Raw genomic sequence first — 27,208 nt, 5'->3', positions numbered from 1 at the left:
CCCATGAGTGCTGTTTGTTGATGATTTCCTAGGCTGGGTATTAGCAGACAACAGCCCAAATTTGCGCTGCTACGCTTACTGTGTCCACAGCTGTGGTCTCCAGTGCTTTTCCTTAGCAGCGGCTGTTCATGAAGCTCTTTCCCAGCAGGACCATCAGCCGCTGCAAGCCTTGATGTTACCAGTCCTTTAAATACAGCCTGTCGTACTGGTTATGGCCCTGGTGCGGGCGTCGCTCCACGTGTTCTCAGGCTCTGCAGCCCAAACTCACCATCCGGACCCCCGCTGCAGACTCCAGCCCTCGCAAAGCCCCCACCTGCTCCCTGCCCAGGACTGGGTTATCGGGAAAAGCTGCCAGGGATGTGAGGATCGATCTGTCCGTCTAGCTGCGTGCTCCCATCCATCATCCTTCCTCCCATCCATCATCACCCAGATATTGAAGTGTCTAGTTAAGGATGCTAACGCGGTGAGTCTGTAGGAGATGAGGAATAGATTCAAACTCCTGGTTGGTGGAATTACTGCTTTCCTTCTCAGCCAGGTGCACCAAACCATTCCCAGTGCTGTGTAGGTGGGTAAGCGAGTGTCCGTGTGGTCCCGTGCTGGGCTCTGGGGTAGCGAGGAACCCATGGGAACATGGTTCTTGCTTTCTCATGACTCCAGCGTGCCAGGCGGCTGTGGTCCTTCCATGTGTTGCAGCTGGGCCTGACTCTTCGGACGAAGAGAGTGTTGTGCTGCAGCAATTGGCCTGCAGGTCCCGAAGGGAGGTGGCCGAGGTGGCCGCCAGCCTGTCTGCTGCTGGTGCCTCAGAGGAAAAATGAGTGCGGTTCAAAAAATGAGCTGGGTTAAAAGAATGAGCTGGGTTCTCACCTCTCCTGGGAGTTACTCTCTGTTTGTCTGCAGCCCAGGGAGACAGTGTCAGTCCTGGGCAGCCTTGGTCTCTGCTGCTGCAGAATCACTTGCTGTGCCTTGCTCCCTCCCTGCTCTGCCACGCTCCGAGGCAGGAGAGCCTCTGGTGCTTATGGAAACATTTTACTGCTGATAAATTTAGGGGCAAAACCTGCAGGCTGTGAGTAAACAGCTGAGGGTGGGGGGATACACACACACGGGGCACCCCCGCTAGTGCCTGTGCCCCTCCAGTCCTGTCCTGGGGAGATGCCCTCCCAAGAGGGGCTGCACCCGCAGCACAGCCGCGTTATTAGACACCAGAGAATCCACACGGGCGGCCTCAGTATGAGCTCACCCACGTTATGAAACACGAGAGAGCCCACATCAGAGGGTCGGCCGCTGCGGGGCTGCCTGTGCTTCTTGCCCTAAATCAGTCCCCAGGGATGAGGGGCAGCGGTGCTTGGGGGTCTGTCGCTTTTGGAGGAGCGGTGGCTGGGAGCTGCTGGCGTTTACAGCCCAAGGCTCCGGCTCCAGCAGCAAAACGTGGCTTGAGGGCAGACAAGCATTTCCTCCCACCCCGCCTCGGTGGTCTCGGCGGAGACGCGGTGGTCTCGGGCTCCGGAGGAGCCGCCGCTCTTGTAAAAGCGAGGCAGGGTCCCGTCTGGCTTTAGAGGGGCAGCGCGATGGAGCCCCGAGCATCCCTACGGGGCAGAACCTCTTGCTGTCCTATCGCCTCGGCAAACACCGGTGGGATGGCGGGGGCTTCCCGGCGGGTCTGGTCTCTGATGCCCAGCCCTGGTTTGGACCACGCTCACTGATGGAGGCATTGCTCTGTTTGCTGTAGCCAGGAGAGGGGCAGCTCACTGGGGAGAGGGGCTGAAGGTCTGGGTGCCCCTCGCTCCGTCGTCACTCAGGGCTGGGCAGCAGCCGGGGGGCTCGTCCACGAGCCGTGGAGGTGGCAGCGTGCTGGCACAGCTGGCACAGCTGGCACGGCTCTCAGGGGAGCACCACCTTGGCTGGTGGTTGACATCCCAATTTTCAAACACAGAAATGAAAGTCAACCCTTTGCTTCCTGGGAGCGCGTACAAGTTGGTGACTGGAAACAGCACAAATTAAATTAAGTATGTATTATCGTCGCTGCATCAGTGGAAAAGGCGGCGCAAGATTTACTCCCCTCCTCTACAGGGGTAAAATGAAAAGCAGCTTTCTGCTTCTGCCAGCTTCCACACTTCAACCTCTGCTGCTCTGCTGGCCACCAGCTTCTGAGGGCTTAAGACTGTCTCAGATATATACGAAGACACATCGTAACTTGGGAATAAATAATATAGCCTTTGAATTCCTCTTCCCTCTTTCTGAAGCCCCGAGCCTGGGGCTTTGCAGAAATGCCTTTTCTTTGCTGCGGCTTCTCTGCCTGGCTTTGCCTTTGTGGAGGCAGCGTTTTGCCTGACCTGAGGGTCCTGGTCCCCATCGGGAAGAGAGGCTGTGGCAGCGAGACACGCTAACATCATGGCGCTGGGACGTGCTGGGATGCTTGCTCATTTTTTTTCCTTATGAAAAAGGCAGTTTGGGGACAAGCCAGCAGCAGGCTGTCCCCAGAGGCCGGTGTTACCCCCACGTGTGGGGTCAGGACTGTGACCCTTAGGATGTCTGGCCTGGCTGCTGTTATGAACTGATGCCCAAGACCTGGCAGAGTCCGGCCCCTGGCTCCAGCGAGGACTTTCCTGCTTGCGAGCGCAGCGATGCCCGGTGGGGTGGGCAGGGACGCCTGCCAAAGCTGGCTCTGCCTGGGGAGCTGTAATGAGAAGATTATTGCGAGTCTGTCCAGCTTGTGCAAATGAGTTTTAGTTGCAAGGAGTGTATTTCTCCTTCCTCTGCAATGCTGGCCACCCAAATACCCTGGGTACTGACCGGGACCTGGGGAGCCTGAAGCCCAGTAAAGCTGGTATTGATGGAGCTGCTGGGTTTTGGGCTGTGCTGGAGTTGCCTTGCCCTGAGCTGAGAGCAGCGGTCGGGGTCCCGGCCACCGCTCGGCCACAGCTTTTAATGGAAATGTGCAAACTTCCTATTTTTGATCCTTGTCCTCCATCAAATCCAGCTGGAATTGGCCGGTAGGATCAGACGTGGCTGAGGGAAGACAGGCAGACATCTGGGCGGACAGGCAGACAGACCGTGTGATTGCTTAAGCCACATTTCCTTAGGAAGCCAGGCTAAAAATAATCAAAATCCAATCCTTTCCCACAAACAGCTCCGGTTGCCACAAACCAATGCTTTTCCAGTGAAGAAATGTTTTGTTAGAGAATTCCCAGTTGTTCCTGCTGGAGGGAGGGACGGAGGGAGGGAGGGAAGGAGCACCAATGCCGCAGCGAGAGACCCGAACCTGCTGGGCTGCGTATGGAGCCCCTCCATCTCTGCCCGAGCACCTGGGGCTCACCCAGCGCGAGCGATGGGGAGCTGGGAGCTGCCAACAGCTCAGCCTGGGCACGGGGCTGGAGAAACCCTCGTATCCTCTGAGCCTTCCCCGTTGCCTCCGTGGCCCCTTTCTCTAGAGCTGGAGAAACAGCTTGGTTGGTTTTTTTTTTTCCAGCAAAGTGCGTAATCCACCCACGTCTCCCTCCTCGGTGGGGGATTTCCTTCGCCTGGGGACCAGCTGAACCGCAGGGCGAGGGGAGGGGGAGGACGGGCTGCTGCCCCGCTGGGAGCCCAGCAGCATCCCCAGCATCCCAAAGCCTTGTTGTCTGGGCTTGGCTGGATTTCTGAAGCTTCTCCCTTATCTGCAGAGGAAACAGTTATAAGCTCCCATGTGATGGGCTGCAGATTGGGGAGGGAAGTCCTGCACACGCATGGAAGTGGCTGAGCAGGTTGTCGGGGAGAATAACCATTTGGCAGCCGCTCCGGGGCCACGAGCTGCATGTCAGGGTTTCTCTCCCAATTCCCTTTGGCCGGCTCCTGCCGGTGTTTCGGCACATGCCGCAGGATGGGATGGCACAGAGCAGCTCGGATTGCGGGAGCCCTGGTGGCTCACATCGTCACCGCGCTCCGGGGCAAAACTCGGCTCTGCTCATGGCCAGGAAACGGGGCTTTTTCTAATAGCAAAAAAAAAAGAGCTAAATTTGTTTCCCATCTTCCCCCAGGCTGTATTATAAATTTGACACAGATGGGGAGTCTTTTTTGATTCTGTGGAAAACTGGATGCATTTTCCATCCCAACAAGAGCAGCATGACAGCATTCGACCCGAGACAAACACCAAACAAACCGTATTTCTGGGTTTTGTTGTTGACGGAGGTGGGGAGGGCAGACGAGCTCCTCCAGCTCGGAGCCGCCGTGAGCTGTAGCACACGTACTATGTCGTTTGTAGAGAGCCAGGAGCTGCTCCTGGGGGGCACCAGCCGGGTGCAGAGGTGGTGACCGCGGCGAGGGGATTTTAAGTCAAAGTTTCCCCTGTCGACCCCCAAAGCCAGGGAGGGAGGGTGCAAACAGCAGCACCGATGAAGAAACTGGGAGGGTGCAGGGGTTTGGACTGATGGATGCTGTCACGACCTCCGCTCCAGGGAAAGGGGAGACAAGGGAATGGCTTGTTCTTGCCTGGGGGCTTTTGGGCACCCTCTGGGCTTTGCTCTCCAGCCGCAGGGTGAAACCTTTCGCCTTACAGATGCAGTTACGGCTCCTTCGCCCTGCCCGGCCGGGGAAGGCGGCGAGGAGGAGGAGGGCTGGGCAGCCCTGGCTCCATCCCTGCGTCTTTTCAGGCAGCTTTCTCTCTCTCTCTCAGGGGGTCAGGGGTAACCGTCGCCTTTGGGTGGGTTAACCTGGGGGTAACCTGCTGCTCTGCAGAAGCGCTGCCTGTTCCAGGCCATCAGGCAGCATGCAGGCAGCGTGTGCAGCCGTGCCTGCTGCCAGGACCAGGCGGGCAGCAGCCCAGCCATCACCCGCTCGAGCTGTCAAAGGCATTACAGCGGCGCTGGGGAGATGGCAACGGCCAGATCCTGCCCGCAGCCTGGCCGCGGCTGGGGACCGGGGTTTGGGGGGGGGGGGGGGTGTGTTCTGCCATCGCCAGCATTGCTGCCTCAGCACATTTTTGCCCCTCCTGCCTGCGGCGCAGCTGCCCCATCTCTGCGTCCCCTCCGCGGGCAGCCCCCCTACCCCACACCTGCAGCAGGTCCCGGATCCGCACGCCGGCGGGACATCTGCTCCCTGCCCCGAGCCCCCCGGCAGCGCCGCGGAGGGTCCCCGCGCACCAGCCGAGAGCTGATGCTGCAGCTGATGCCGCTCATCTGCCAGCTATTGAACCCGGCCCAGGCACCCGGGGAGGTTCGTCTAAACTCAGGTAATTGCACCAATATGGTGCTTTTCCTCCCTCGAGCCAAACCCTGCAGCTCGTGCATCACTTTGGGCTGTTTCTTGAAGCTGCCGGTTGCTCGGAGCAGAGCTGGGCTGGTCCAGCGAGGGCAGGATTGGCACTGCTGGCTCCTGTCTCCCATCGCTGCCGGCAGCCTGGGGCACCCTCCTGCTCAAACCCCGGTTCCAGCGGCAGCTGCTGGTAATGGGTGTCCGGCGCTGGAGGGTTTGGATACTGCGGGATGTGGGGTCCCCCCATGCAAGGGCAGCGTCGGGGGGATGCTCCTGGCAAGCCGAGGCAGCGGCAGGTTGGGATGGAGGGTGGGGGGATCCGGGGCAAAGCGAGGCACCGGCTCGGTTCTCCTCCTTCGGAAGGCTGGGGCGGTGGTGAGCGGGGGATCCTGATCGCAGGGGGTTGAGGTGCGCAGTCACCGGTGATTTCGGTGAGCGTTAGGTTCCCAAATACCTTTGTGGATCCAGCCAAGAGAGCTTAAAACTGTCACTGGAAACTGCTGATGGATCCCCACGGCTTTGTTGCAGACCTCAGACCTGGCTCCAGTTCATGAGCGAGGACTGATTTATGTTTTCTTAGGTAGAAATGAGACAGTTTTGGATGCGTTTCAGAATGACTCGTGGTTAGTATGAAGCTGAAGCTTCGAACAGGACTCGGTGCTTGTTCTGCAGGGGAGAGCCAGACTGGGAAAGCATTTTTGCAGAAGCCTCCATGAAATGTAGGCGATGGACTCGCTACATGCTAGATGGGTGCCCGGTGATGAGAGAGGTGTTTCTCTGATGGCAGGGGTTGGGCTCTCGCCTTGCTCAGAGCATCTTTGATTTCTAAGTCATCAGATCCAACCGGTGCAGTTTTAAACTGGGCATGGAAGGCACTGTGGGCAGGAGAATTACATTAAAATTGCTTGGTTTAAAATACGGACTGTGTGCCTAGCTTTTACTGCTTGATTTACCTACCGGAGTAGGACCCGGGGACCTCAAGTCAGGGAAATGCAGGGAGACCCCCGGCAGCATCATGGCAAAGGCTGCGCCTGCTGAGCGTGGTCCTGGCTCATCTTCTCCCACAGCCGCTCCAGCGGGAGCCGAGTGGAATCTCAGCTCTCACCCTGGGCTCAGACCCCCTTTCTTCAGCCCTGGCCGGGTCCGTGTGCCATTGTGCACTGTGGTGCTGGGGCAGAGGAGCTGAGCATCCCGGGCCGTCCCAGGGAGGGGGTTTTTCTTGATCCCTTCTGCCAGTAGCATTTTCTGCTGGCTGTCCGGTTTGGAGCACGGGCCAGTTCTCCTTTCCACCCGACCCCCTCATTTATGGGGGAGACCCAATACCAGGTGCAGTGCTTGGGTACACTGGTTCGGAGGTCAGTTCTGGTGGGTTTATGCGTTGGACCGTGGGGGTTTATGGCCAGTTCATGACTCTGAAATGCATTAATTGCTTTCTAATGAGCATCTTTGGTGATGCCAGCAGGACCTGGTGGCCCTGGCACACGGCTTCTGATCCCAGCTCTTGTCCAGGAACCAGAAAGTGCCAAGTTCCCTTTTTTGTCTGTTTAAAAGCAAAGGAAAGCTAAAAAAAGACTTGAAAACGTTGGAATGAGTTATATTAAAAGTTGTGGGGCTTGGGAGATCTCTCCTTTTCCTCGAAGGCTGCTGGGAGGGTCCCTTCCTCACCCCCCAGCCCGGTGGGATGGCTGTGCGGGTGGAGGAGGGCTCTCTGCTCCCCGGAGCACACACCGGAGGGGGACAGCCAGCCCTGCCGGCGGTGGCCTCGGAGCGGCCATCTGGAGAGCTCGGCGGTCCCTTCCCCATCACCCCGCGAGGGTCCGGGCCGGGGTTGGGCGAGGCAGTGGGTCCAGCCCCATACTGAGATCAAATAAACACAAATACACTGAAATTATTCATGGCTCTGGGGACTTGTCTCGATGCCTCGTCAGCATCTGCTAATCAAATCAAAGCAGCTGTCAATTCGCCGGCCAGCGGGAAGGTCTCGCTCTGGCAGACATGTGTGGATTCCTCCTTTCTTCCTCCCTCGTGCCGGCTCCCGCTGCTCCTGCACCTGCGACGGGGCTGGGACCGGGGTGTCCGACGTGGGGCTCCTGCCCGCGCACCCTCCCCGGGACCGGGCAGGGCTGCCGGGGGTGCCCCTCGCCTGCACCCCGTGATGGAGACGAGGAGGGATCCCAGGGACCCATCGCCGCAGAGGGCGGTGCGGGTCCTGCCACCGACGCTGCACCCCGGCTAATTAGTCTGAGCTAATTAGCTGAGAGCTTGTGGCTTGGGCTGGTACTGCTCATGGCGCTGGGACCGCCTGCAGCCGCTGTCCCCCAGGACGTGGCACCGCGTGGCAGCGAGGGGATGGATGCGCTTGCAGTATTGGAGGATTTTGCCTCAGATTTGAGTATGGCAGCTCCTCGCTGTGGTGGGCGCTGAGGGCGTGCAGCGGCCCAAGGCCCCGCGGGCAGCTGCAAAATGATAGATAATTCTTTTTTTTTTTTTTTAATGTCCCCTCCAAAAAGCAGCAGAGGCTGCTGGGCTGCCCGTGGGGTTAAGCCATGGGAAAGGAAAACACTGTCTGCCCGTGGGCACAGAGATCCTTGGGATCCTGCATTCCCCCGAGGAGCTCCTGGGGCGGAGGTGAGGGCGGCTGCGGCGCTGGGTGCACGGTGGGTGCATGGCTTTTCCATCCCTGGAGCATCCAGACAGGATCCGGCCATAGTTTGGCCACGTGGGGTGAGGTAGAATTGTGAGGGCTGGGGAGGAGGTAGTCGGAGGGATGGGTTTTGCACCGCTCATGCCATGACCTGAGAGCACAGTGCCATGGGAAAACCAGTCCTGATGTCCTTGTGCTTTCTGATTTGCCTTTTAGGAACTGCTTTTTAGCTAGACCGGGTGTCCTTTTGCCCCCTCAAGCATTGGGAAGTGGAGGAATTCCTGGTTTTGCTAGCCACGTAACTTTAAACCTGAAAAAAAGGAAATTTTGTGGGCTTTTTATGTCCTTCCTGTGCTCTCCTCGATCTAGGTAGGAAACCAGGAACGATCAGCGCATTGCTGCCAGAGGATAATTTAGTGAAAACCAATACGTATATATTTTATTTGTAATTGAAAACAAAGACCTTAGACATACTTACAGTGATCTCAGGGATTTCTTTTCTATTTTTTTAAACAGCAATAAATTTTGCATCTGAATGGCCTGCCAGAAGCGTGCTGCCTGCCTGGAGTGCTCAGACTGGGGACAACTGGTCCGTAAAAAATAGCTGGCCAGTAGAAGCATATAAGTACGCGTTAACCGTGTTATGCCCGTCCGAGCGGCGTGTGCATTGCAATTGCCTGGGTTAGCGGGGTGCTCGCCCAGAGCAGCGGACGGGGGGGTCCCGTCCCCTCCCCAGGCTGTCGTGCCGCAGTGATGCAGAGCCCCCAGTCCCGTGCAGCTTTAAGAGCAAATTTTCCTTATTTATTGGAGCGCCCAAGCATCCCAGTTGCTAGAGGTATAAAATTTGTCACGGTGCCTGTAGTCTGGTTGCAGAAGAGCATAATTTGTGTTTCCCCGTGCTCAGACAGCAAGTCAGGTCATAAAACACAAGATGCATGGTGAGGGGAGAGCTTATTTAAAAGGCTGATTCCGCTGAAAGGTGTAATAATCTGCTGGATTACTTGCTGGGGTAGCTGCTGGAAAATTTACTGCCTTGGAAAGAGATTATCAGCAGGCGCTGCTGCCAGCAGATTTCTTCCTTTTCTTTTATAAAAGGAAGGAAGCTTTTCATTGAATTCCTGCTGCTTGCGCCCGCGAGCGGTGCTCCCCCCACCGCAACCAAACCACCCCATCAGTTCTCACAATTTAGAAGGGGAAAAAAAAAAAAATCCGGACGATGCCAATTTTTATCCTTATCTCCCCTCTCAGGTGTGAGAGGGAAACTCGAGGCTGCATTTGAATTATGCTGGTGTGAGCTTACATGTGAGCAGCGCCTTCCCTGCTCAGAGCCTGAAGGTGCTGAGCTGGTAGAGGGGGCTCGGGTCTTGCTCCAGAGGCATAAAGAAGAGAGGAGGTTTGTTCCTGGGCAGCCCCGTGCCTTGGTCCCCAGTCCCGGGCTCCAGGAGCATCTCACCAGATCCCAGCTGCAGGAACAGGCTTTGCACAGATGGCACCGGGGCTACCTCCGCTGCGAGCCAAGCAGAGACCCCAACCCCGAGCATCCCCTCTTGCCAGTGGGGACCAAACCCGAGCATCTGCATCCTCCCTCCCATCCCGGGCAGAGCCGAGCCGGTCCCTGGCAGAGAACGGAGCCGGAGCAGCTTCCCGGGCTGGAGCTCAGGGCCATTCGTGCACTGAGTTTGCAAGTCCTTCTGCCGTGCCCCCAAACGTACATTGGAGGGACCGGACCGGGGCTTGGCGGGAGCATGCGGGGGGGTTGGTTTTGTTTGATTTCATTCCCCTGGAAGGGAGGAGGGCCGTGGCGGGCCAGGGCAGCTAACCCCTTTAATTGTGTGCAATGAAGGCTGACAGTGCCGAGGCGCAGCCTTTAAAAGGGGTACTGAACCTTTAATTCCTGAATAAATCATCTCCAGTCTGTTGCTCCTTCATCTGCAAGCTGTTTGAGCGCGGGTACATATTCACTGCTGGGAAGGGTCATTTGGAGATCAGAGCCCTCGATTGACCCGGGTCACAGGCAAGACACCTGCCACAGGCTGTCCCCATGCCCCCGGGGCCGCCGGGACTCGGGAATCAAAGGGACACCGGGGACCGAGCAGCGAGAAGAGGATTTCTAATTGCTGCCTTGCAGACGCGCTTCATTCCAGAGGGACGGAGAGAGCAGTGCGTGCCCGCCGCAGCCCTGCCCTCGCCTTACGCCGGCCCCAGTCCAAGAGCCCACCAGGGCTGGGCACATGTCAGCCTACGCTTTCTGTAGGGTTTTTTGGGGGAATTCACGTAGCTGTTCTGTTTCTTACCTGTTTTAACTCAAGCAGTGGTTTCAGCTGCTTTTTCACTAATGGTTGTTCAAAATACATCTTTCCTTGTCGCAAGCGAAATATTGCTCCCGGGAACACGAGGGCGGTTTTGTTTCAGCTCCCTCTCCTGCAGCTGAGGGCTGCAGGCGGCACCGACCCGCTCTTCTTCTGGCCCTGGGTGAGCTCTCGAGGTAGCAAATGTCCCCGTGGACTGTGGGGTGCCCGACGCTCACTGCTGCAGCCGTGGGCGATGACTCCAGCAGCGAGCAGGAGTCCGAGGGCGGCCGTGGCTTTGTGCCTTGGCCAAGGGGGGACCTGAGCGGTGCTGGCCGTGATGGGTCCCTGGTAGGCATCAGCGGGGAGTTCGGCTACATTTTTGGGGTGACCCTATGCATCATAGCTCCGCAACGGAGAAAGGTGAGGAGGGACCATCTCTGAATCCCCTGGATGCTGACGGAGGCCAAGCAGCCTCTTCTTCCTCCAGCGCTGTCACTCCCGAGCAGGGAAGGAGCTTTGCCCTTATTAACGCTGGTTTCTGCTCTTCATAATCATATGCTGTTATGTGCATTCACCGGGAGCCCTTTGGCCTTAACGACCCCACTGGAATAACCATGCAAAGAAAAAAAACCTTCAGGGCCTTGAGCTGCCCATAATTGCAACCCCCAGCCGTAAACATGAGCAGGATCGTGATGCAAATGCCGGGCGGTGGGAGTGGGTCTGGGTCCGCGCGGGAGCGGGAGTGGGTGCAGGGGGCTGCGGCTGCCCCGTGGTGTTGGGGGGGGGGGAACAGCCTTTTTCTCGTCTTTCTGCCAGGGCCGGGGACTTGGGGTGCACAGGGGTCTGGGTGGCTTTATAGACGGGCAAAGCAGCTGTGGTTTCCCAGATGGCCCCGGTTCTTACTGGGGTTAATAACTGGGTGTCGGGTGACTTGTGAAAGCAGCCACTCCATTAGAAATGCTAATGCTGGCTCCAGCTTCTCCTCTTTCCCTTGCTCCACATCTCCCTGATCTTGATGCTAAGTCAAACACAAAACTCCCCAGCTCCTGGCCCTTTCTGGATCCCCCCAACAGACCCCGCTGCTGCCTCCCTCCTGCTTTGCAGCCCATGCCCTTCGCAGGACGAAGCAGCCGGGCTCTGCAGCCGGCGAGGGAGCCCCTCGGGAAGGGTCTGCGGGGCTCGTACCCCGCGGGGAGCAGCCCTGGCCGGTGGCAGCCCCCAGCCCATCGCATCTCCCTTCTCCGGCGAGCCTCTTCTGCAGCCTGACCCGGCTGAATCCCAGCCCAGGGACCCCGTCTCCTGTGGTCTGATGGTGGGAGAGCTCCGGGGTCCTTTGCGTTGGCCGGAGACCCTCCAGTCGTGGTCCTGGGCCATCGCCCCGGCGAGAGGCTGCTCAGGGGCAGGAGGAGACGCTCGGGGCTGTCCAGGGATGCTCCAGCTGGGAGCAGGACCGGGCAAACCTCCGCGATGTTTCATGTATCAAACAGTAATTAGGAGCAAAGGGCAGGGGGGTGCAAAGGCGCATTAATAAATTATCTTCCTTGCTGTTAATTGACGTGTCTCAGAGTCAGCCGATCGTTGAGCCGAGGGCTTGGCTCCCCTTCCAGGCGCATCACAGGCTTGTTACTGCCATCATTAGCATATTCAGGTTTCCCTGCTTAAAGCCAATTAGCTCCTGGCCAGGCCTGATTGGGAAGCCGTGGCCACATTTGCACATTTTTGAATTGGTGAAAGAATCAAAAATAATGGAGGCAGGCCTGGGATGGAAAGCGCCCGGGGGGCTCTGCCTGCTGGGGAGGTGCTGGCAGGACCCGCTGCCTCCTCCAAAGGGGCAGCAGGGAAGGAGAGGGGGAATATCACAGTAATTAGGAGTAAAAAGGAACATGGCCTAATTTGCTCCCGAGCGGCTTGCTGGCGAGTTCAGCCTTCCACTGCCTCGCGCTGAGGTTCAACAGATGCCCTGGTGCTTCCTCCGGGAAGAGGAGGCGATGGAGGGGACTGGGGTGGGGGGGTAAGCACGGCTGCCCACACGTGCCCCCCACCTCGCTTTGGGGAATGGGGGGTCCGGCATGACCCCCGGCAGCCGGGGTCTCCGTGGCAGACCGGGAGCGGGGACACAAGGCTGGATCTGTCCCTCCCGACATCCTATCCCCCTCGCCGCTTTCTCTCGCCCTGCTTCCCAGCAAAGGTGCTGCTATTTTAGCTGCCTTGAAGGAAAAGGCCGGTATCTTAAAGTCTACCTAACTGGTTCCAGTTTAACAACTTCATAGCCGCTGTGCGGCCACAAAGGCAGCCTTGTCCGGCCGGGTGAGATAAGCCTGTTGGGGCGATTCATATGCAGATCCGGGTGGTACAGGGTGTCTGCTGAGAGAGGATAAATCTGTCCCAAGCCTTGTCCCCCTCTCCTGGTTCCAAACTGTTTTACATTTACACAAAAAAGGTTCTGTCCCCCGTTGAGCCCCGTCCTGGGCAGCCCGTCACCCCGCCTCTGAGAGAGGAGGTCCCCTGGAACCGCAGCCGGACGCCACTGGGTGCCCCCTGCCCAGACAAGGCTGGGCTGGGGTGGGCGAGCGGAGCCGTCACCGGCACTAAGCTGGGCTGTCCCGGCCGGTTTTGTCCCCCACGTCATCCCGTCGCCCATCTTATCGCCTTGAAAGAGTCACTTTCTTTGGCCCTGCAGAAAGCTCTCAACCATATCCCCTCTGGCAGAAATCCCCTTGCCTTTTACTTGCTTTTGTTGGGGGCTTTTTTTTTTGTCAGTGCTCGGGGTTTTTTAAGAATAATGGAGAGGGGTTTTTTGCTCCCTTTTCTCTTCCACTTTTGGTGATAACACAGAATCTGCAAGCCCTGATCCGGATGGCACCCGTCACCCACACCTGTGGTTTATCTGAGGTTTCGGAGCCTCCTTCCACGCTCCTAGCACAGGTTGGACCTGCATCCGTGCTAAAGATACTGCCCAGCATTTTCAGGGGGGATGAATTGTGGGCAGAGCCTGCCCCGCCGGCAGTGAAGCTGCTGCACAAGCAGCCAGCATGGGTGCGAACGCAGGGAAGCTCTCGGGCTGGAGACTTATTTATCGGTGAGGTTGTCCTCCGACGGGCACATCCATCACTTGATGCTCTCAGCCCGGTACTGGGAGGAGTTCTCCTTTGTCTGTAACAAAATCATCCTGGAGCTGAGGAATCATGAACCAATTAACCCTGGAAAGTTATGTCAGCCCAGTTTTTTGAAGTCTGCTTTGATTACCTGCCTGCTACGGCTGTTAATCTGTATTTAATGCAGCTTTCTGCATTTTTATCAGGGCTGTAAGTTATTGCACCTTGCTACCTCAACAGAGGAGGTAATTAATCTAAACGAGGGCCCCTGGGAGCACAGCCCTAATCTGCAATTTCCCATTGACTATAATAGAGGGAATGTCCCGGAGAGGTCCAGCAGCCCTTGGAAATGCACCTCGGCTGAGAGCAATTAGGGGATGTTACAGACGTGAGCTTGTCGGCTCAGCCCCTCGGTGAGTGGTAACCGCAGCCCCGGGTCGTGGCTGGCTGCCCGTGCAGAGTACGAGGTGGTACAGCAGTCATCGCGCAGCCTCCGAGCAAATGGGTACCACTGGGAGGGGGAGAGGAGGATGAGGATGAGGATGGGTCACTGGGGTGGGTGGAAAGGAAAACTCTGTGAAGTGATGAGCTAAATGGCTCCTGGGAGGCTTTGAAGTAGAGGGTGGCATTTCCCATCCCTCTCCGTGATTTTGCTATTTTCTTTAAGCATTAACAGCTTCCCAGGTTGAATATTTCTATGTAGGAAATCCCATTTCTGATGCCACTCAAATGCCAGTTGTTTTACTGTCTAATTTATCAGCTTAATAGAAAGGTAAAAGAGTTTTGTTTCGCTGCCTGGGCACACGGTCTCCTCTTGAAATACAAATGCCCTCCAAGGCTGCCGAGGTGCTCCCTCGTTGCAGCGTCGCCTACCTGTAGGCGATGCTTAGCATTCCCGAGGTGTTTTCTTAAGGTCAATAAGAATTAACTGTAAATTTAATTGAAGTTTCCAATGCTTGCGCTGAAGTGGAGCATAACGGAAGCCTGGTCTGCTCTTTGCCAGTTTAAGCCAGATCTGGAGGGAGACAGGGGTTATCAATAATTAACTGGGGTAATTTAGGGGAAAGTATTAGGGAGTTAATGAAAATGTGAAATAGCGTAATTATCTTGCAAGTAGCTGGGAGTGATTGAGCTGCTGAGGAAGAGGAGGTGTCGCACAATTAACTGCTCGGAGGCTGCCCTTCCCAATGCGGTCCCGGGATGATGTTGGGACCCAGCTCCTCCGCCGCCACCCTGACGCCAGCAGCCGATGGCTCCGTGTTAACCGAGGGCCGGATCGAGGGTTTAGAACCAAGTCAGCGATGTCCAGCCCGTGGGGGGGTCGCGTGCCTTTCGTTCCCATCAGAAACGAAGCTGTAGGTGTGTTGGAACCTGTCCGAGGGTCTGCCTAAGTGCTGGCTTGCAGAGCTGACGGCTCTGATGGACCAGCCTTGGGGGGGGGGGTTTGCATGGGACGTCACTGCCCCACTGCTGTCCCTGGTGGGGGGACCAAGTATGGGGCTGTGCTGGTGGGGGGGAAGGTCTCTGCGCCCCGTCAGAGCTCACAGGCACACGAACCGCTTGCCGCTGCTCTGGCGGTACCTGTGCAAACAAGAGTGGGAATCCCTGCCCCAACATGGGCTTTTATTAAAAATTCTATTTTAATTACTTTTTAATTAAGCCTAGGGTGGTGTGGTTGGCTTTAATGAAATTTGGTGCTGTTCCTGTGTGCTGAGAAACCCTTGGTCAGCAGGATGAGTGCGGGGAAGGTGCTGGTGCTGCTGGGTGTGGGTCTCCTGGGCTGCCTGCGGTGAGTGGGGTTCTGGGGGGGGGGTCCTGGGGGTCCTTTGCCCCCCAGACCCCTTAGGGATGGCCTCAGCACCAGGGGGCTCAGCCTGGCCCTTGCTGTCTCCCTGCAAAAAGGAAAAGGGGGAGTAAAATGGCTTTTATTAAAATATTTTAGCAAAACCTTTGGTGGTGGATCCAGACTCACGTCGTTCTTTGTGGTCAATGAGTCAGTGCTCTCGGAGAGCACCGCTGTTCCAGGGGTAGCTCACGGGTTTCCTCTCTGGTTTACGTCCTCGGGAACACCACGATGGCAACTGCAGCAAACCCAAACCATCCTGCTTTACGAAAGCTGAGCACAACCATGAATTCTTGAGCTTGAGTCAAATCGGTGCCGGTTTGGGGAGCACAGGCTGAGAAAAAGAGTGTTTTGGTTTAACGTGAGCTCTCCAGGCTCTCGGATCATGTAATCCCAAGCATTCACTGTTTGATAATAAAAACTTCATTGCCCATTGAGGAGAGGGACTGATTTAGGTCTTAAGCCTGTGTTTGCTGAGAGAGGGTTTGGGGCGGGCGAGCAGCACGAGGAAGGAGCCGTTTTGCTGTGCGGAAATCCCGGTGGCGTCCAGGCAGATGCTGCGGAGCAGCAGAAATGCCTCAACAAGTCGCCCGGAGAAGCTGCGTGAAGCAGCCTGGCAGGTTTCTGAATGTAATTAGAGTTAAACACACTTTCCTGGCTTGGCTTGTGGGGCAGGGAAAGCCAAACCGGCAGGTTGGTGGTGTGCTAACAGCAGCGTTCGGAGATGCGCGGTTGGTTTTTGCTTGGCTCTGGGCAAGCACGGCAGGGAGGGGGGGTGGTAAGGGCCTGATCCTGGTTTGGGAAGGCACTTCCCAGTGGGAACGCCAGCAGTCAGCCCCTCTGGTGAGCACAGTTATTTGGGGCAGGGGTGGGAAAGGTGCTGGAAAGGTTGGGGAAACCACCCATTGCTGTCCCAGGATGCGTGTACACCCGGAGGGAATCCTGCCTGCCCGGGCACCACTGGTGCCAAACGGAGGGGCCAGGCTGCTGGGTGGTGACATCGGGGACAAGCAGTGGCTCTGAAAATGCTGGCATTGCCCAAAAAAAAAAAAAAAAAAAAAAAAAAGAAAAGTGGCTTTTGCCTCTGTTTGGGGGAGGGAGTTGTGCGGGGCCCAGCATCGGTTGCAAATGCTTTTAATAAAGTGTTCTTTCCTGCGTCCAGGGGAAAAAAACCCCAGAAACCTCAAGCCTTTTCCCATTACATAAGGAACAGATGCCGCTGGGCAGAGCCCCGGCTTCCCCACAGCACAGCCCCGGCTGCTGCGTGGCCTGTCCCCTCCCGCCGTGGGGACCCAGCTCCCTCGCCGGGCAAAACCCTCCGGTGCCACCGCCGCTCCGAGCAGCGGGATGGGGATCCCTGAAACACCCCGTCCTGCCCCAAAGTGCCGCTGCCAAGAGCTGGCCCCACTGCGGGACCCAGCCGCAGCCGGGTGGGAAGGTCCATCCTCATCCTCCTGCTCTGCCAGCGTTCCCGCAGGGATCCCCTGAGCAGGGGTTTGGAGCTCTCCCTGCCCTTGCGTGGGTCGGCTTGGCCTCAGACAAGAGACGTTAAAAAACCCCTGCCCCTGCCTGGGCGAGGGAGGAGAGGTGTAGGGGGGCAGGTGGGGAAGGTCCTCTCCTTTCCAGTGAACTCCAAGGGACACGAGGTGGAGCAGCCCCAGGGGTTCAGGGGACACCCCAGGGGGAACGTCGAGTTTTAAAACCAGAATTCTTCCAAGTTCAGGCAAAAGGGAAAGTTCCTGTAGGAAAGAGTCTGTCCAGTCCCAACTCTCAGTTAAGTGAAACATCACGATTAGACTTTTTTTTCTTCTTTATTTTATCCCTTGTCACAGTTAATATTCGGGTATTGGTACTTTTTCCAAGAGACTTCCTGATCCCTGGAGCTCATCCTGGGATGCCTCTGGGTATGGAGCAGCTTGGGTTGAATCCCCGTGTGTTTGCTGACCCGTACAAGTGATTTTGTGTCAGGATGGTGGATGTTTGTTGGCTGGATGAATGTAGGCATCTACCCAGCAGCTCCTACGCAAGCAATGTCATTGCTTGGTGCCTCAGTTTCCCCTTGTAAACCAGCGCTTCCCTGCTGGGTTAAGCGCTCTGCCATCTGCTAAGAAAAGTCCTAGGTGGGGGCAAAGGGCATGCTTATTCTGTGTATGTGTTATATCTATTTCTGTGTACGCCCAGACACATAGTTTTTCTTTCAGAAGAACTATTGAAGTGGTTTCGTCATTTCCCAAAGTATTAAGCAAACCTCTGAAAGCCTCGTGTCCCCTCCCTGTGGGAAAGCAGCCTCCTGCTTGGGACAGACCCAGTGCGAGGGCAGCTGCCCGGGTTGGGTGGGCAGCAGGGCTGAGCCCCTGGTACCGGAGCAGAAAGCTGCTGGGCTCCGAGCAGAATGAGTTTCCAGCCCAGGACTTTCAGCCAAGAGACTCTGTTTTACGTGGCCGGGGAGGGGGAACACGCATGTCACCCCGAGCACGATGGAGGGAATGGGAACTGTGGCTTGTGACAGCATGGAGGAAACAAAGTCGTTTCAATCCCAGATGAGCTCCGTAAAGAACAAGCTCCATCGCTGCAGCGACGTGGGGTGCATCGGCGAGGGCACCCATGGGTGCTGCGGGAGCGAGCTGGTGGGACGTGGCTGGGATGCTGCAGCGAGAGCTGTCGGTCTCTCGGCACATCTGCAGCATCTGCCAGCAAGGCAATCCGTGGGGAGCAGCGGCAGCTGGGGGTGGCATTGCGTGTCGGGGAGCCGCGCTGGGGGCTGTGCCCGCAGGGACCCGTGAGCTGCCTCCCGGCTGGCCCCACGGTCTCAGCTCGTGGAGCTCCGCCGTTGGGGAAACCAAGTCCTCTCTTCGCCAGGACGCCCAGAGGGGACGTGTCCACCCCCAAGAAGAAGGGGGACGTGAGGCGCTCTGGGGGACGTGAGGGGCTCTGGGGCAGGTGCCTGTGCTGGTGGCAGGGAGGTCCCATTCTGCAGCCCCTGGCTTTCCTCATAGGGTGACATGCCTGGGTAATTTCTTCGGCTATTAATGCCTCATTAAAGCCAACAAGAGAACAATCGGGGCAGTGAATTTTACACAGCACAATGGCTGGGCCCTGAGACATTTTCTGCCTTTTTTTTTAAAAAAGGAAACAGTCTTTTTCTGGCCTTAACTGCTTGCTGTCTGGAGGCAGACGAGCTGGGAGCCTCGGTGGGCATCTCCATCCCCAGCCGCCACTTGGGCTTAGCCCCCATGGGTGCACCCCCCCGTGATGAGATTTTTCCTCGTTGCAACCCTACGTGGCAAGTCAGCACCTCCAGGACACGTAATCTGTCTGGAGGCTGGGGTGAAAACCAGCCCTGTCCCAAAATCCACATGTTGTGATGCCAAAACTCACGGGGATGGAGGAGAAGGGGGCAGGAGGAATTTCCAGGGCTGGGAAGGGGGTCGTCGGGGACCTCCGAGGGGGACCGACAGCCTGCAAGTGCCCTCTGGACGGTGCTGCTGGGGGGGCAGAGTGACAGGGAGTCCCTTCCTGGGGACAGACCCTGGCGGGGGGACGAAGGGGAGGCTGAAATGAGGTGAGGAAAGGAGAGACCCAGGCGGGGGGCTCCTAGGCAGGCTTTTGAAGATGAGGAGGTGACCAGTGGGGTATGACAAGGCAGTGTCCCTGGCTGGTAGGAGGAGAAGGAGAGATGGGGTTGCAGTTGGGGAACCCCATGGCATTTCTGGCCGAGTTTGGGGGTTTGCTCCCGCTCGTCCCCGTTGTGGCATCAGGTCGGAGCAGCCGTGCCTCCAGCCCTGACCGTGTCCCTTTCTCTCCCCAGGAGCCTGATGCCACGCACGCTGGAGGGGCAGATCACGATGGAGAAGACCCCCAGCTACTTCGTCACCAAGGAGGCTCCCCGGCGCATCTACAACATGTCTCGGGACACGAAGCTGATCGTGGTGGTGAGGAACCCCGTCACCCGCGCCATCTCGGACTACACGCAGACGCTCTCCAAAAACCCCACCATCCCCAGCTTCCAGGCCCTGGCCTTCAAAAATGTCAGCACGGGACTTATCGACACGAGCTGGAGCGCGGTGAGGATTGGGATCTACGCCAAGCACCTGGACAACTGGCTGCAGTACTTCCCCCTCTCCAAATTCCTCTTCGTCAGTGGGGAGAGGCTCGTCAGCGACCCAGCCGGGGAGATGGGCCGTGTCCAGGACTTTCTGGGTCTCAAGAGGGTGGTGACGGACAAACATTTCTATTTTAATGAGACCAAGGGCTTTCCCTGCCTGAAGAAGCCGGAGGGCGGCAGCAAGCCCCGCTGCCTGGGGAAATCCAAGGGGCGGCCGCACCCCAAAATCGACGTGCAGGTGGTCCAGCGCCTGCGGGAGTTTTACAGACCCTTCAATATGAAGTTTTATCAGATGACAGGGCAGGACTTTGGGTGGGACTGAGCTATCCACAGGGCACGCCGCCGTGCTGGGACCTGGTCTGCCCGGCGGTGCGCGGAGCCAGGACCGTGGTCCAGGGATGCTCGTGGCTGCCACGGTCCAGGGATGCCCGTGGCTGCCCCACCAGCAACCTCCTCCCTTCGTTCTAATTTATATCGGACCTTTCTGGTGAGAAATGGACCCTTCTGGAGTAGAGAGAAATATTTAAGAAATAAAAACACAGATGACCCCTCTCCCCTCCCTGACCAGATTAAATATTCTTCCATATAAATCTTGCTAATCTATATTAACCGTGACCATTCTGGGTGGCGAGTGGGAGCGTGTGAGTGCGTGGATGGGTGCGTGTGTGCGCGTGGAGACGACGACTCTGCCATCCGCAATAAAAGCTTTGGAAACCAGTCAGCCTCTGGGCTGTGCGGCCAGTGGGTTTTTGCTAAATCAAATGCTGGTGCTGAGCACAGGCAGCGGCTGCCGTGGGGCGGTGGGTGAGGCCGGCCGAGCAGCAGGCCCCAAGCGTGGGGTATGTTTTGCAGACAGAAAATAGTCTGCAGGAACTTCCTAGTTAAGAAAAACAATTAACGGCAGTAGTTTTGAATAAATGCCAGGTCCGGGGTTAGGGAGGGGGAGTTGCGTCTCACATACCTTCCTGTGTTCTTTGAGTAACCCAGATGATAAAGCAGGGCATTTCTAACCCTTAGGATGAAAATCCCTGCTTCCCCCAAATTCACCCAAGCAGAGCAGACAAAAGCCCCAAACTCTGACCTTCCAGTTCAATAATCTCAATAGATTTTCAAATCTGCAGCCATAGAGGGCCATCATGGGAGGCTGCAGAAATTAGTTTAATCTGAATTAACTAGTTTTCCCTTAATTAAAGATGAGGAAAACATTTAATTAACCTCTAATATCTTATTAGTGACTTGTATTTGTCTCTTTAATGAGCTAATTACATGTTTTCAAGGGCCCTCAGGCCCTGGATTGTTTGCAAATATGCTTTGGCTGTGGTTTCTTCCATCCTGCAAAGCTGACCGTCCTGCCAGGCGTGTCCTGCCAGGCGTGCCATCGCCTCCCCTCCTCGCTGCTGCTCTCCGGGAGTGATGGAGGCGGCAGGTACCCCTTCTCCTGGGATGCACAACGGGCACCGGCGCCTTTCCTCCCAGCTCGAAGGTGGTTTTACACCGGCACGTTGGGCTTTACCCCATACAGCTCTCCCCGCTCCTCCGTCCCGGCTGCTGGCACCTCCTTTCTGTCCCTTGGAGGTGACGCGTATTTTGTATTTTCTGTACCGATGCTCTGGGCTGTAGCTGAGGTTGAGCCCGTTTGCCCAGTTCAGCCCCGGGCTCTTCTGGTCGCTGCCGGGACAAGTGACATGTGCGGGGACGGTCTTAACGTGATGCTGGAGTTAAACGCGAATAGTTGCCCGTTTCTGCGCAGGGTGTCGCGGCGTGGGTCCACGCGTGTGCGAGAGGTGCCGGGGACAGACACAGATGCCACCGGTGCGATGCCGGAGCCTGGGGGCTTTGTGGCCGCTCTTAAGAACCCGGGATATTGTTAAAGAACGGTAACAAGAGCTGAAATCGGGACTGGCTAAAATCCCAGAGCCCTCCGAGGGACGCAGCCATTGCCGGGTGGGCCTCGGCACCCCGCGCCCAGTGCGGGGTCCCCCCGGGACCGCGAGTGCCCCGACCGCCGACCCGCTGGGGGTTGGATGTCGGAGCGGCTGGAGCCTGTTGTCAACCTCGCTGGCAGCTCCGCATGATGGACTGCGCTCTGCTTGTTTAGGTTTTGTTTCCAGCCACGACATTCGACCAAATTATTCTCCACGAAGGGCTTTAAAGTTTCCCAAGTGCCTGTGAAAGCCTGGAAACGCTGATAGTGATCCTATTTCTCAGCTGAGTGACTGCATTCAGCCTCAGCCATATTGATATGCAAAACGTTAAGGGTCCCGGCTCTAAAGATGGTTTCTGTCTGCCCTGTGAAAGGGAGCCATACTTTTTTAAAGCCCGGGCCTTTCTAAAGCCGCACAATACCATATAGACTATGCCATTTAAAGCATCTGAAGCGACCCAAAATGTATTGAAAGCTTGCTTTGCAGACTCATTAAGACTACTCAATAGGTTCTGGCAAATACCGTGCCAGGGCTGACCGCACGGATTAAGACTTTTGAAGTGTTACACAAACCCCCTGCTTAAACTAATTGCTGCCCCGCAGCTCATGAGGTCAAGTATTTGTATTCATTGCCTCCGAGAGGAGCCACTTATGGGTCTGTCCAGGTGAAGTCTGCACTTCATTAGATCAAGACAATAAAAGCGGCTTTGGGTAGGAAGGGGGAAGGTACCCGGGGTGAAATCTCCCGGCTCTTGTTCTGAGTGCAAGCAAAGGCTTATGTCCAGCACGGCAGCCTTTTGGGTCGTTTCTGTCGCTTTCAAGAGCCCCAGCGGAGCGATGCGCTTCCAACCGAAGCTGCTCAGTGCAGGATGGCGGCCGGGCCGGTGGCTCTGCCAAAGATCTGTGCCACGTCGCTCTCCGGTCACCTGCAGCACGCGGGGACGTGGCACCCACGTCCCACTCGCGCTGTCCCGTGGTGTGGGTCCACCCAGCGCCATGGGGGTTTCGGCTCACGAAGCGAGTTGGTGTGCCAAGGGAAGGGCTGGGGCGTGGGAAGGGTGGGCATCGCTCGAGCAGCGGTTGCTCGAAGGTCAGCGTGTTCACCGAGCGCTTCTCCACCGTGAGGTTTTGCTCCCCAGGGTCGGGTGGATTCTCTTCACTGGCCCGACTGGGATCCCATCACGTGCTAGTACAACATGTTTCTCATGTCTGTCTGGAGGAGAAACCGCCTTTGCCGTCACTGCCTCAGCCACCTAATTAAAAAAAAAAAGGAGATTTAAGAAAAAGCAGCAGCTGATTTACTGAAGGTGTCAGCTTGCACCTGAGCGGAGGCACAACGCAGCTCTTGTGCCGTCTCACCGAGAGCCGAGGACTACTGAGAAAAAGAAATCTGCCTCTTTATTGTAGGTGCTTTGGTGGAGCTTATTTGGGAACCCTTTTCCTCAGAACAGGCTAGTGGGCTCTTAGGGAAATTGAAGCTGAAGCCCCCTTTGCAGTGGCTTTTATAATCATCGGTATCAGCCCGTGCAACCCGACTTTGGGGCTGCTGCTGCCAGGCTCAGGCAGGGGCTGGGGGGTCTCACCCGGCGGGACCCCGCCGTGCTGCGATGCTGCCGGGAAGCGGCACTACCGGGGACCACCGGCCGGCCAGGGTGGTGGGGCTCCGACGCTCACCCCGGTGCGCTGCGATCCTTGCGTGGGACATGCTGCGGGGTCAGGAATTTTTCTGAAATGCCCCGGAAAACTCCCACAGAGACTCAGGGACAGGCATCACGGCTGTATCTTTCTGCACAAGACCTCTGGAAATAAAATTATAAGAAGATGATCCTGAGTTGTGCTGATGTCTTATATGTGCCTGCTATTGTGCACCGCTGGGGCGTTCTGGGGAGGGGACATAGTCCCACATGGCTGCTTTTATGACTTTTTCCCTTCGTTGTGTCTATCTCAGCTTGCTAAAAATCCAGAAACCTGGAAGGTGATATATTCCCCCAGGACAGCAGATGCTGGGAGGATGTGCTTAAAAACTCAGGCCAGCACCCGACATCTATCCGCTCCCCAGCACGTGCTGGTGCCTCCTTAGGGAAGTGTTTCCAAGTAGCTCCCAAGAGAGTTTGGGCAGTGGCGTGCCCATGTCTGCTTGCTCAGAGGACGATGGCAAGATCCTCTGTGCTGCCAGAGGTACAGAAATGCCTTTGGGGCACCAGGTTATATAGGGGAAGTGCCAGAGCACGAGGGTGGTGGAGATCCAGCTTCGCTCTGAGTGTGAAATGAAGTTTTCATCCCTGTCTCAGTTAACCAAAGTTTCCATTTCTAACCCCATTTTTGTTTTGAAAATCCAGCTATCCAAAGTGTTGTGATTCCTGTGCCCCGTGCCTCCCCCTCCATCCCAACCACTTCATAAGCCAGGAAAAGCAGGGTTGCAAGAGCTTTCCAAAATTTTTGTTTACTCCTTTTGCCTTTATACCAAATTTAGGAGGACAGAAGGGAAAGAACAAAAATAGAAGAAAAAAAAAGCTCCAAAAGGAAGAAATTAAAACTTCCCTGCCTTTGCGTAGGTCTGGAGTTGCAGGAGAGCAGCAGGACTAATTTGCAATTACGCATTTCATTTTGATGTGCCCTGGGAATGTTTTATAGCCTGTAAGAGGGAAAGCCAGGCTTTTCCCTGAAAATGCCCCATCCATCCCTATTCCCTGCCTGCTGCAGGGTGTGTGTCCCACAGCTTTGACCCCAGGTGGGGCTCGTGCTGCCAGGGCTGTGGGACACCTGTGGGCTATAAATGCAGGGAGGGTGGGGGGGTTTGGATCTTCCCTGCAGGACCTGCTCCAGCTGTGGAGAGTGCCGAGGGCTGTCCTGGCTCCGGGAGCAGGAGCTGGCTGGTACGGGGGGACAGGGGGGCTACTGCCAGGGATGTCAGACATCCTCTGTGCTGCTTGGGGGGGGGGGGGGGGGGGGGGTGTGTAGGGACAGTGTGGTGTTTGAGGATGGAGCAGCAGGGCTCAGGGAGTGTCCGTGGGTGCCGGTGCATCCCGAGGTTTCCAGTGTTTGTGCTTGGAGTCTGCAAAAGGAGCTTTGCCTGTCGCATGGTGCAGTCCTGTATCTCCCCCAGTGTCCGAGTGCTCACCCTAGGGCCACTGGTGCTTCTTTGGTACACGATGAGGAGCCGGTGGCTCCGTGGGAGCGGGGCAGTGAGCAGGGCTGGGACTGTCCTGTGCTTCCCACTGAAATGAGCTGCAGCGTGGACAGCATCACCTGCAACCCTCCTGCCTCAGACAGCATCGCTGGCAACCCTCTGCCTCGTCCCATACTTGAGGACATCTGGGGCCGTGATGCTTCTTGCCTCAGGGCACACTGTGGTGGCTTCCCTTCCTGGCCAGCACAGAGGAGAGCTCTTGGGAGGGACGTTTTTGTCCCCTCGCAGCGTCCTGCCTTCCTGCAAAGCTCCCCGGCACCACACGCAGCCCTTGCGCAGCATCTGGGGCTGCCAACTCCGCTAGCTTCTGCTCTGGTTTAGATCTTGACGTGATCTCAATACATAAAATAAACTCATGCCATATTCCCCAACAGACAAGAAAATGCCCATGTCAAGGGAGAGGCTGCTGTAATTGCAACCAGGTGCCCGGTGGTGGCTTCCAAGTCATGTAGAGCGTGGGCTGGATCCCACATGTGGGCACAAATAACCACCATCAGGTGTAGGCAGCTCCAGGGTAGATGAATGTAACAAAGAAAATGCAGTAAATGGTGCTTGTGTCTAATGCAGGAGCGAGGTGGGCTGCCTTGGTTCAACCTGTGCCCTGGTGTTGGGTGAGGTTATTCACTGGTTTAACTGGAGCTGGGGTGAGATGAGCACAGCCTGCGTGCTCAGCCCCTCTGGAAGCCTGTAAGCAGGCAGCAAGATGTTTTTTAGCGAAATAGTAGTTACTTACTGAAATAATTAACCAAATGATTTATTTGTGAGCAACTTGCTGGGATTAGTGCCTGTCCAAACTAGGACAGGGCATGCTGCTGGCGTGTCCCCACTGCGAGGCTGAATCCGGGGGTCCTGTGGCAGGTGAGGGCTGGATCCCCCAGCCTTGGTCCCCATCCTGCCACCGCCCCAGGTCCCCCCTGCTGCTTCCAAACCCTGTGGCTCTTGAGAGCATATGTGAAAGACGTGCAAGTGGTGTGGCTGCTGGCAGGAAATCAGCTCCACTAAGTTTATTTGCATTTCTTGGTGCAAACAAAAAGTATTCTTTGAACCATTCTGAAAATGCAAGCCCTTTCTCTGTTCAGGTTTAAAATATCTTGCCTGCACATTCAAACAGAGGTGGCTTCCAAAGGAGGAGGGGTGCCAGTCTCAGCCTCCTCCTGTGCAGGTTTAACTCAATTGCAGGGGCATTTTAAAATGCTCTGGTTATCCTGTTCATTCTGGGTGCTCGGGGTCCTTTCCATCCTGCTGGTGCTGCCGGCAGGGGTGCGGTGGGTTCGTGGGCTCACAAAGGTGCTGCTGTGCATGGATTTTGTGACAAATGTGGTCAGGAAGAAGGTCTCTTTTGCTTGCAGCATCCTTTTTCCCACTCCAAGAACTGAGATCGTGGCTGTGAGAGGGGGCCAGATCCTGGCTGGAGGCAGCGTGGCCCCGCAGAGCCGCCCCATCAGGCTGTGCACCCTCACACAGGCTGGATGCTTCCCTTGGCTAATGCAAGAGCTCTGATTTTTTTTTTCTTTGATTAGAAACAGCAACATGCTGCCTCGCATAATTAATCAATTTATATCAATAGAAAGAATAAATTGGTGCCTTTCTGGCAAGCTTTCCCCTGGCGGGAGGCAAGCCCCAGGACTTAATCATGTACCCCCCATTACTTCCCATGGGTGCAGGGTAGAGGGAGACACGTGGGATGGGGCACTGCCACCACCGCTCCTTCCCCACGGGCCACAGACACACAAAGCTGGCAGGAGGAGGGGGATGGCCGGGGCCTTTGGGGCTGGCTTGTGGTGGGGCACCGAGCGATGCCACAGCTCATTACACGAGGGCCCATGTTCGAGGTGAGCAGCGGTGCTAGACGGTCTGATTCAGCCGCATTTCTCCTGATTTACCATGGCTGGTGAGGGGTGGTGAAGACCATGGCCAGATGATGAAGCTGATGGTTCCAGTGCCTGGGCAGGAGCAGGCTAGCATGGCCATGCTTTGCGCCAGCACCAGCATCCACGCAGGCAGCTGCTGCCTCCAACCACGCCTGAAAGTCAACAGGGAGAGAATTTTTCACTTTTTTTTCCTTTTCCTATGAGTGCAAACTTCCATCTGACGGCAGGGGCTGATTGCTAGAGAGACACCCCACGGCAGCCGCAGCATGCTGCCGGCAGATGCCAGCGGGAAAGAAAGTGCGAGGGATGGAAGGCAGCGGGGGAGAGGCCGGGAAACTGGGAAAAGCTTCTGGTGGGGGTGGGAAAGGGGCTTGTGCAACAGCCAGCCTTTAATTAAGGGTCTTTAAAGCATTTTCCCAGCTGGTTAACATTGCCTTGCCATATTGGAGTGGTTTAGAAGCAATGCTCCTTGGGAATGACTCCCTTCCTGTTGGCCCTGTGCATGGGTGATGGGTCCCCACGACTTCCAAAAAATGGGGCAGAGAAAAACAGGGCCATGCCTGGGTGGAGAGGACGGGGAACCCTCTGCGCTTGTGAGGGGTGAGGCAGGGAAGAAGCCTGTTCCTCTGACCTGGCTGCAATACCCAAGTATTTTTAACACAGCTTCTGCAGCACCTGGAGCGGCTCGTGGGGGAAGCACGCTGGTGGCATCACCAGGTGCTGGCCCAGCACACAAACGTGGGATTGGGAATGCCAGATCCAGTTCTGGGGTGGATATTGGTGCCAGGAGCCAGCCCTGGGGCTGCGGCTGGGTTGTGGGGAGGTCTGGGGACAGGTACAGGTCAAAGCTACACCTGAAGTGCAGGAGCTCCTGTCCAGCAAGGTGGGCATAGTGAAGGTACGTGACTACTGTGTCAATCAAAATGGGCAAAACCTGCTGCTCTGTGCTGTACCTGTGGCTGCACTGACAGTTTTTACGTTGCCTCTAGGAAAAAAAAAAAAAAATCCAAACACATAAA

General features: G+C 56.5%; 1 protein-coding gene across 2 annotated transcripts in view; it reads left to right on the top strand.

Moving 5' to 3' along the window:
* Window positions 1-19,766, top strand: part of HS3ST6 (heparan sulfate-glucosamine 3-sulfotransferase 6) — a 40,481-nt gene extending 20,715 nt beyond the window's left edge. For both annotated transcript variants that reach the window (XM_049791143.1, XM_049791142.1), the window contains exon 2: window positions 18,908-19,766. In XM_049791143.1, coding sequence (XP_049647100.1) covers window positions 18,908-19,526 — 619 coding nt within the window. In that variant the 3' untranslated portion in view covers window positions 19,527-19,766. The remainder of the gene's footprint in view (window positions 1-18,907) is intronic.
* Window positions 19,767-27,208: the final 7,442 nt, after the last annotated feature.

The sequence above is a fragment of the Accipiter gentilis genome, chromosome 33 (genome assembly GCF_929443795.1).
Source record: "Accipiter gentilis chromosome 33, bAccGen1.1, whole genome shotgun sequence".
Lineage (NCBI taxonomy): Eukaryota > Metazoa > Chordata > Aves > Accipitriformes > Accipitridae > Astur > Astur gentilis.
The sequence above is the reverse complement of the archived record's forward strand: the minus strand, read 5'-3'. Positions and strand labels throughout refer to the sequence as shown.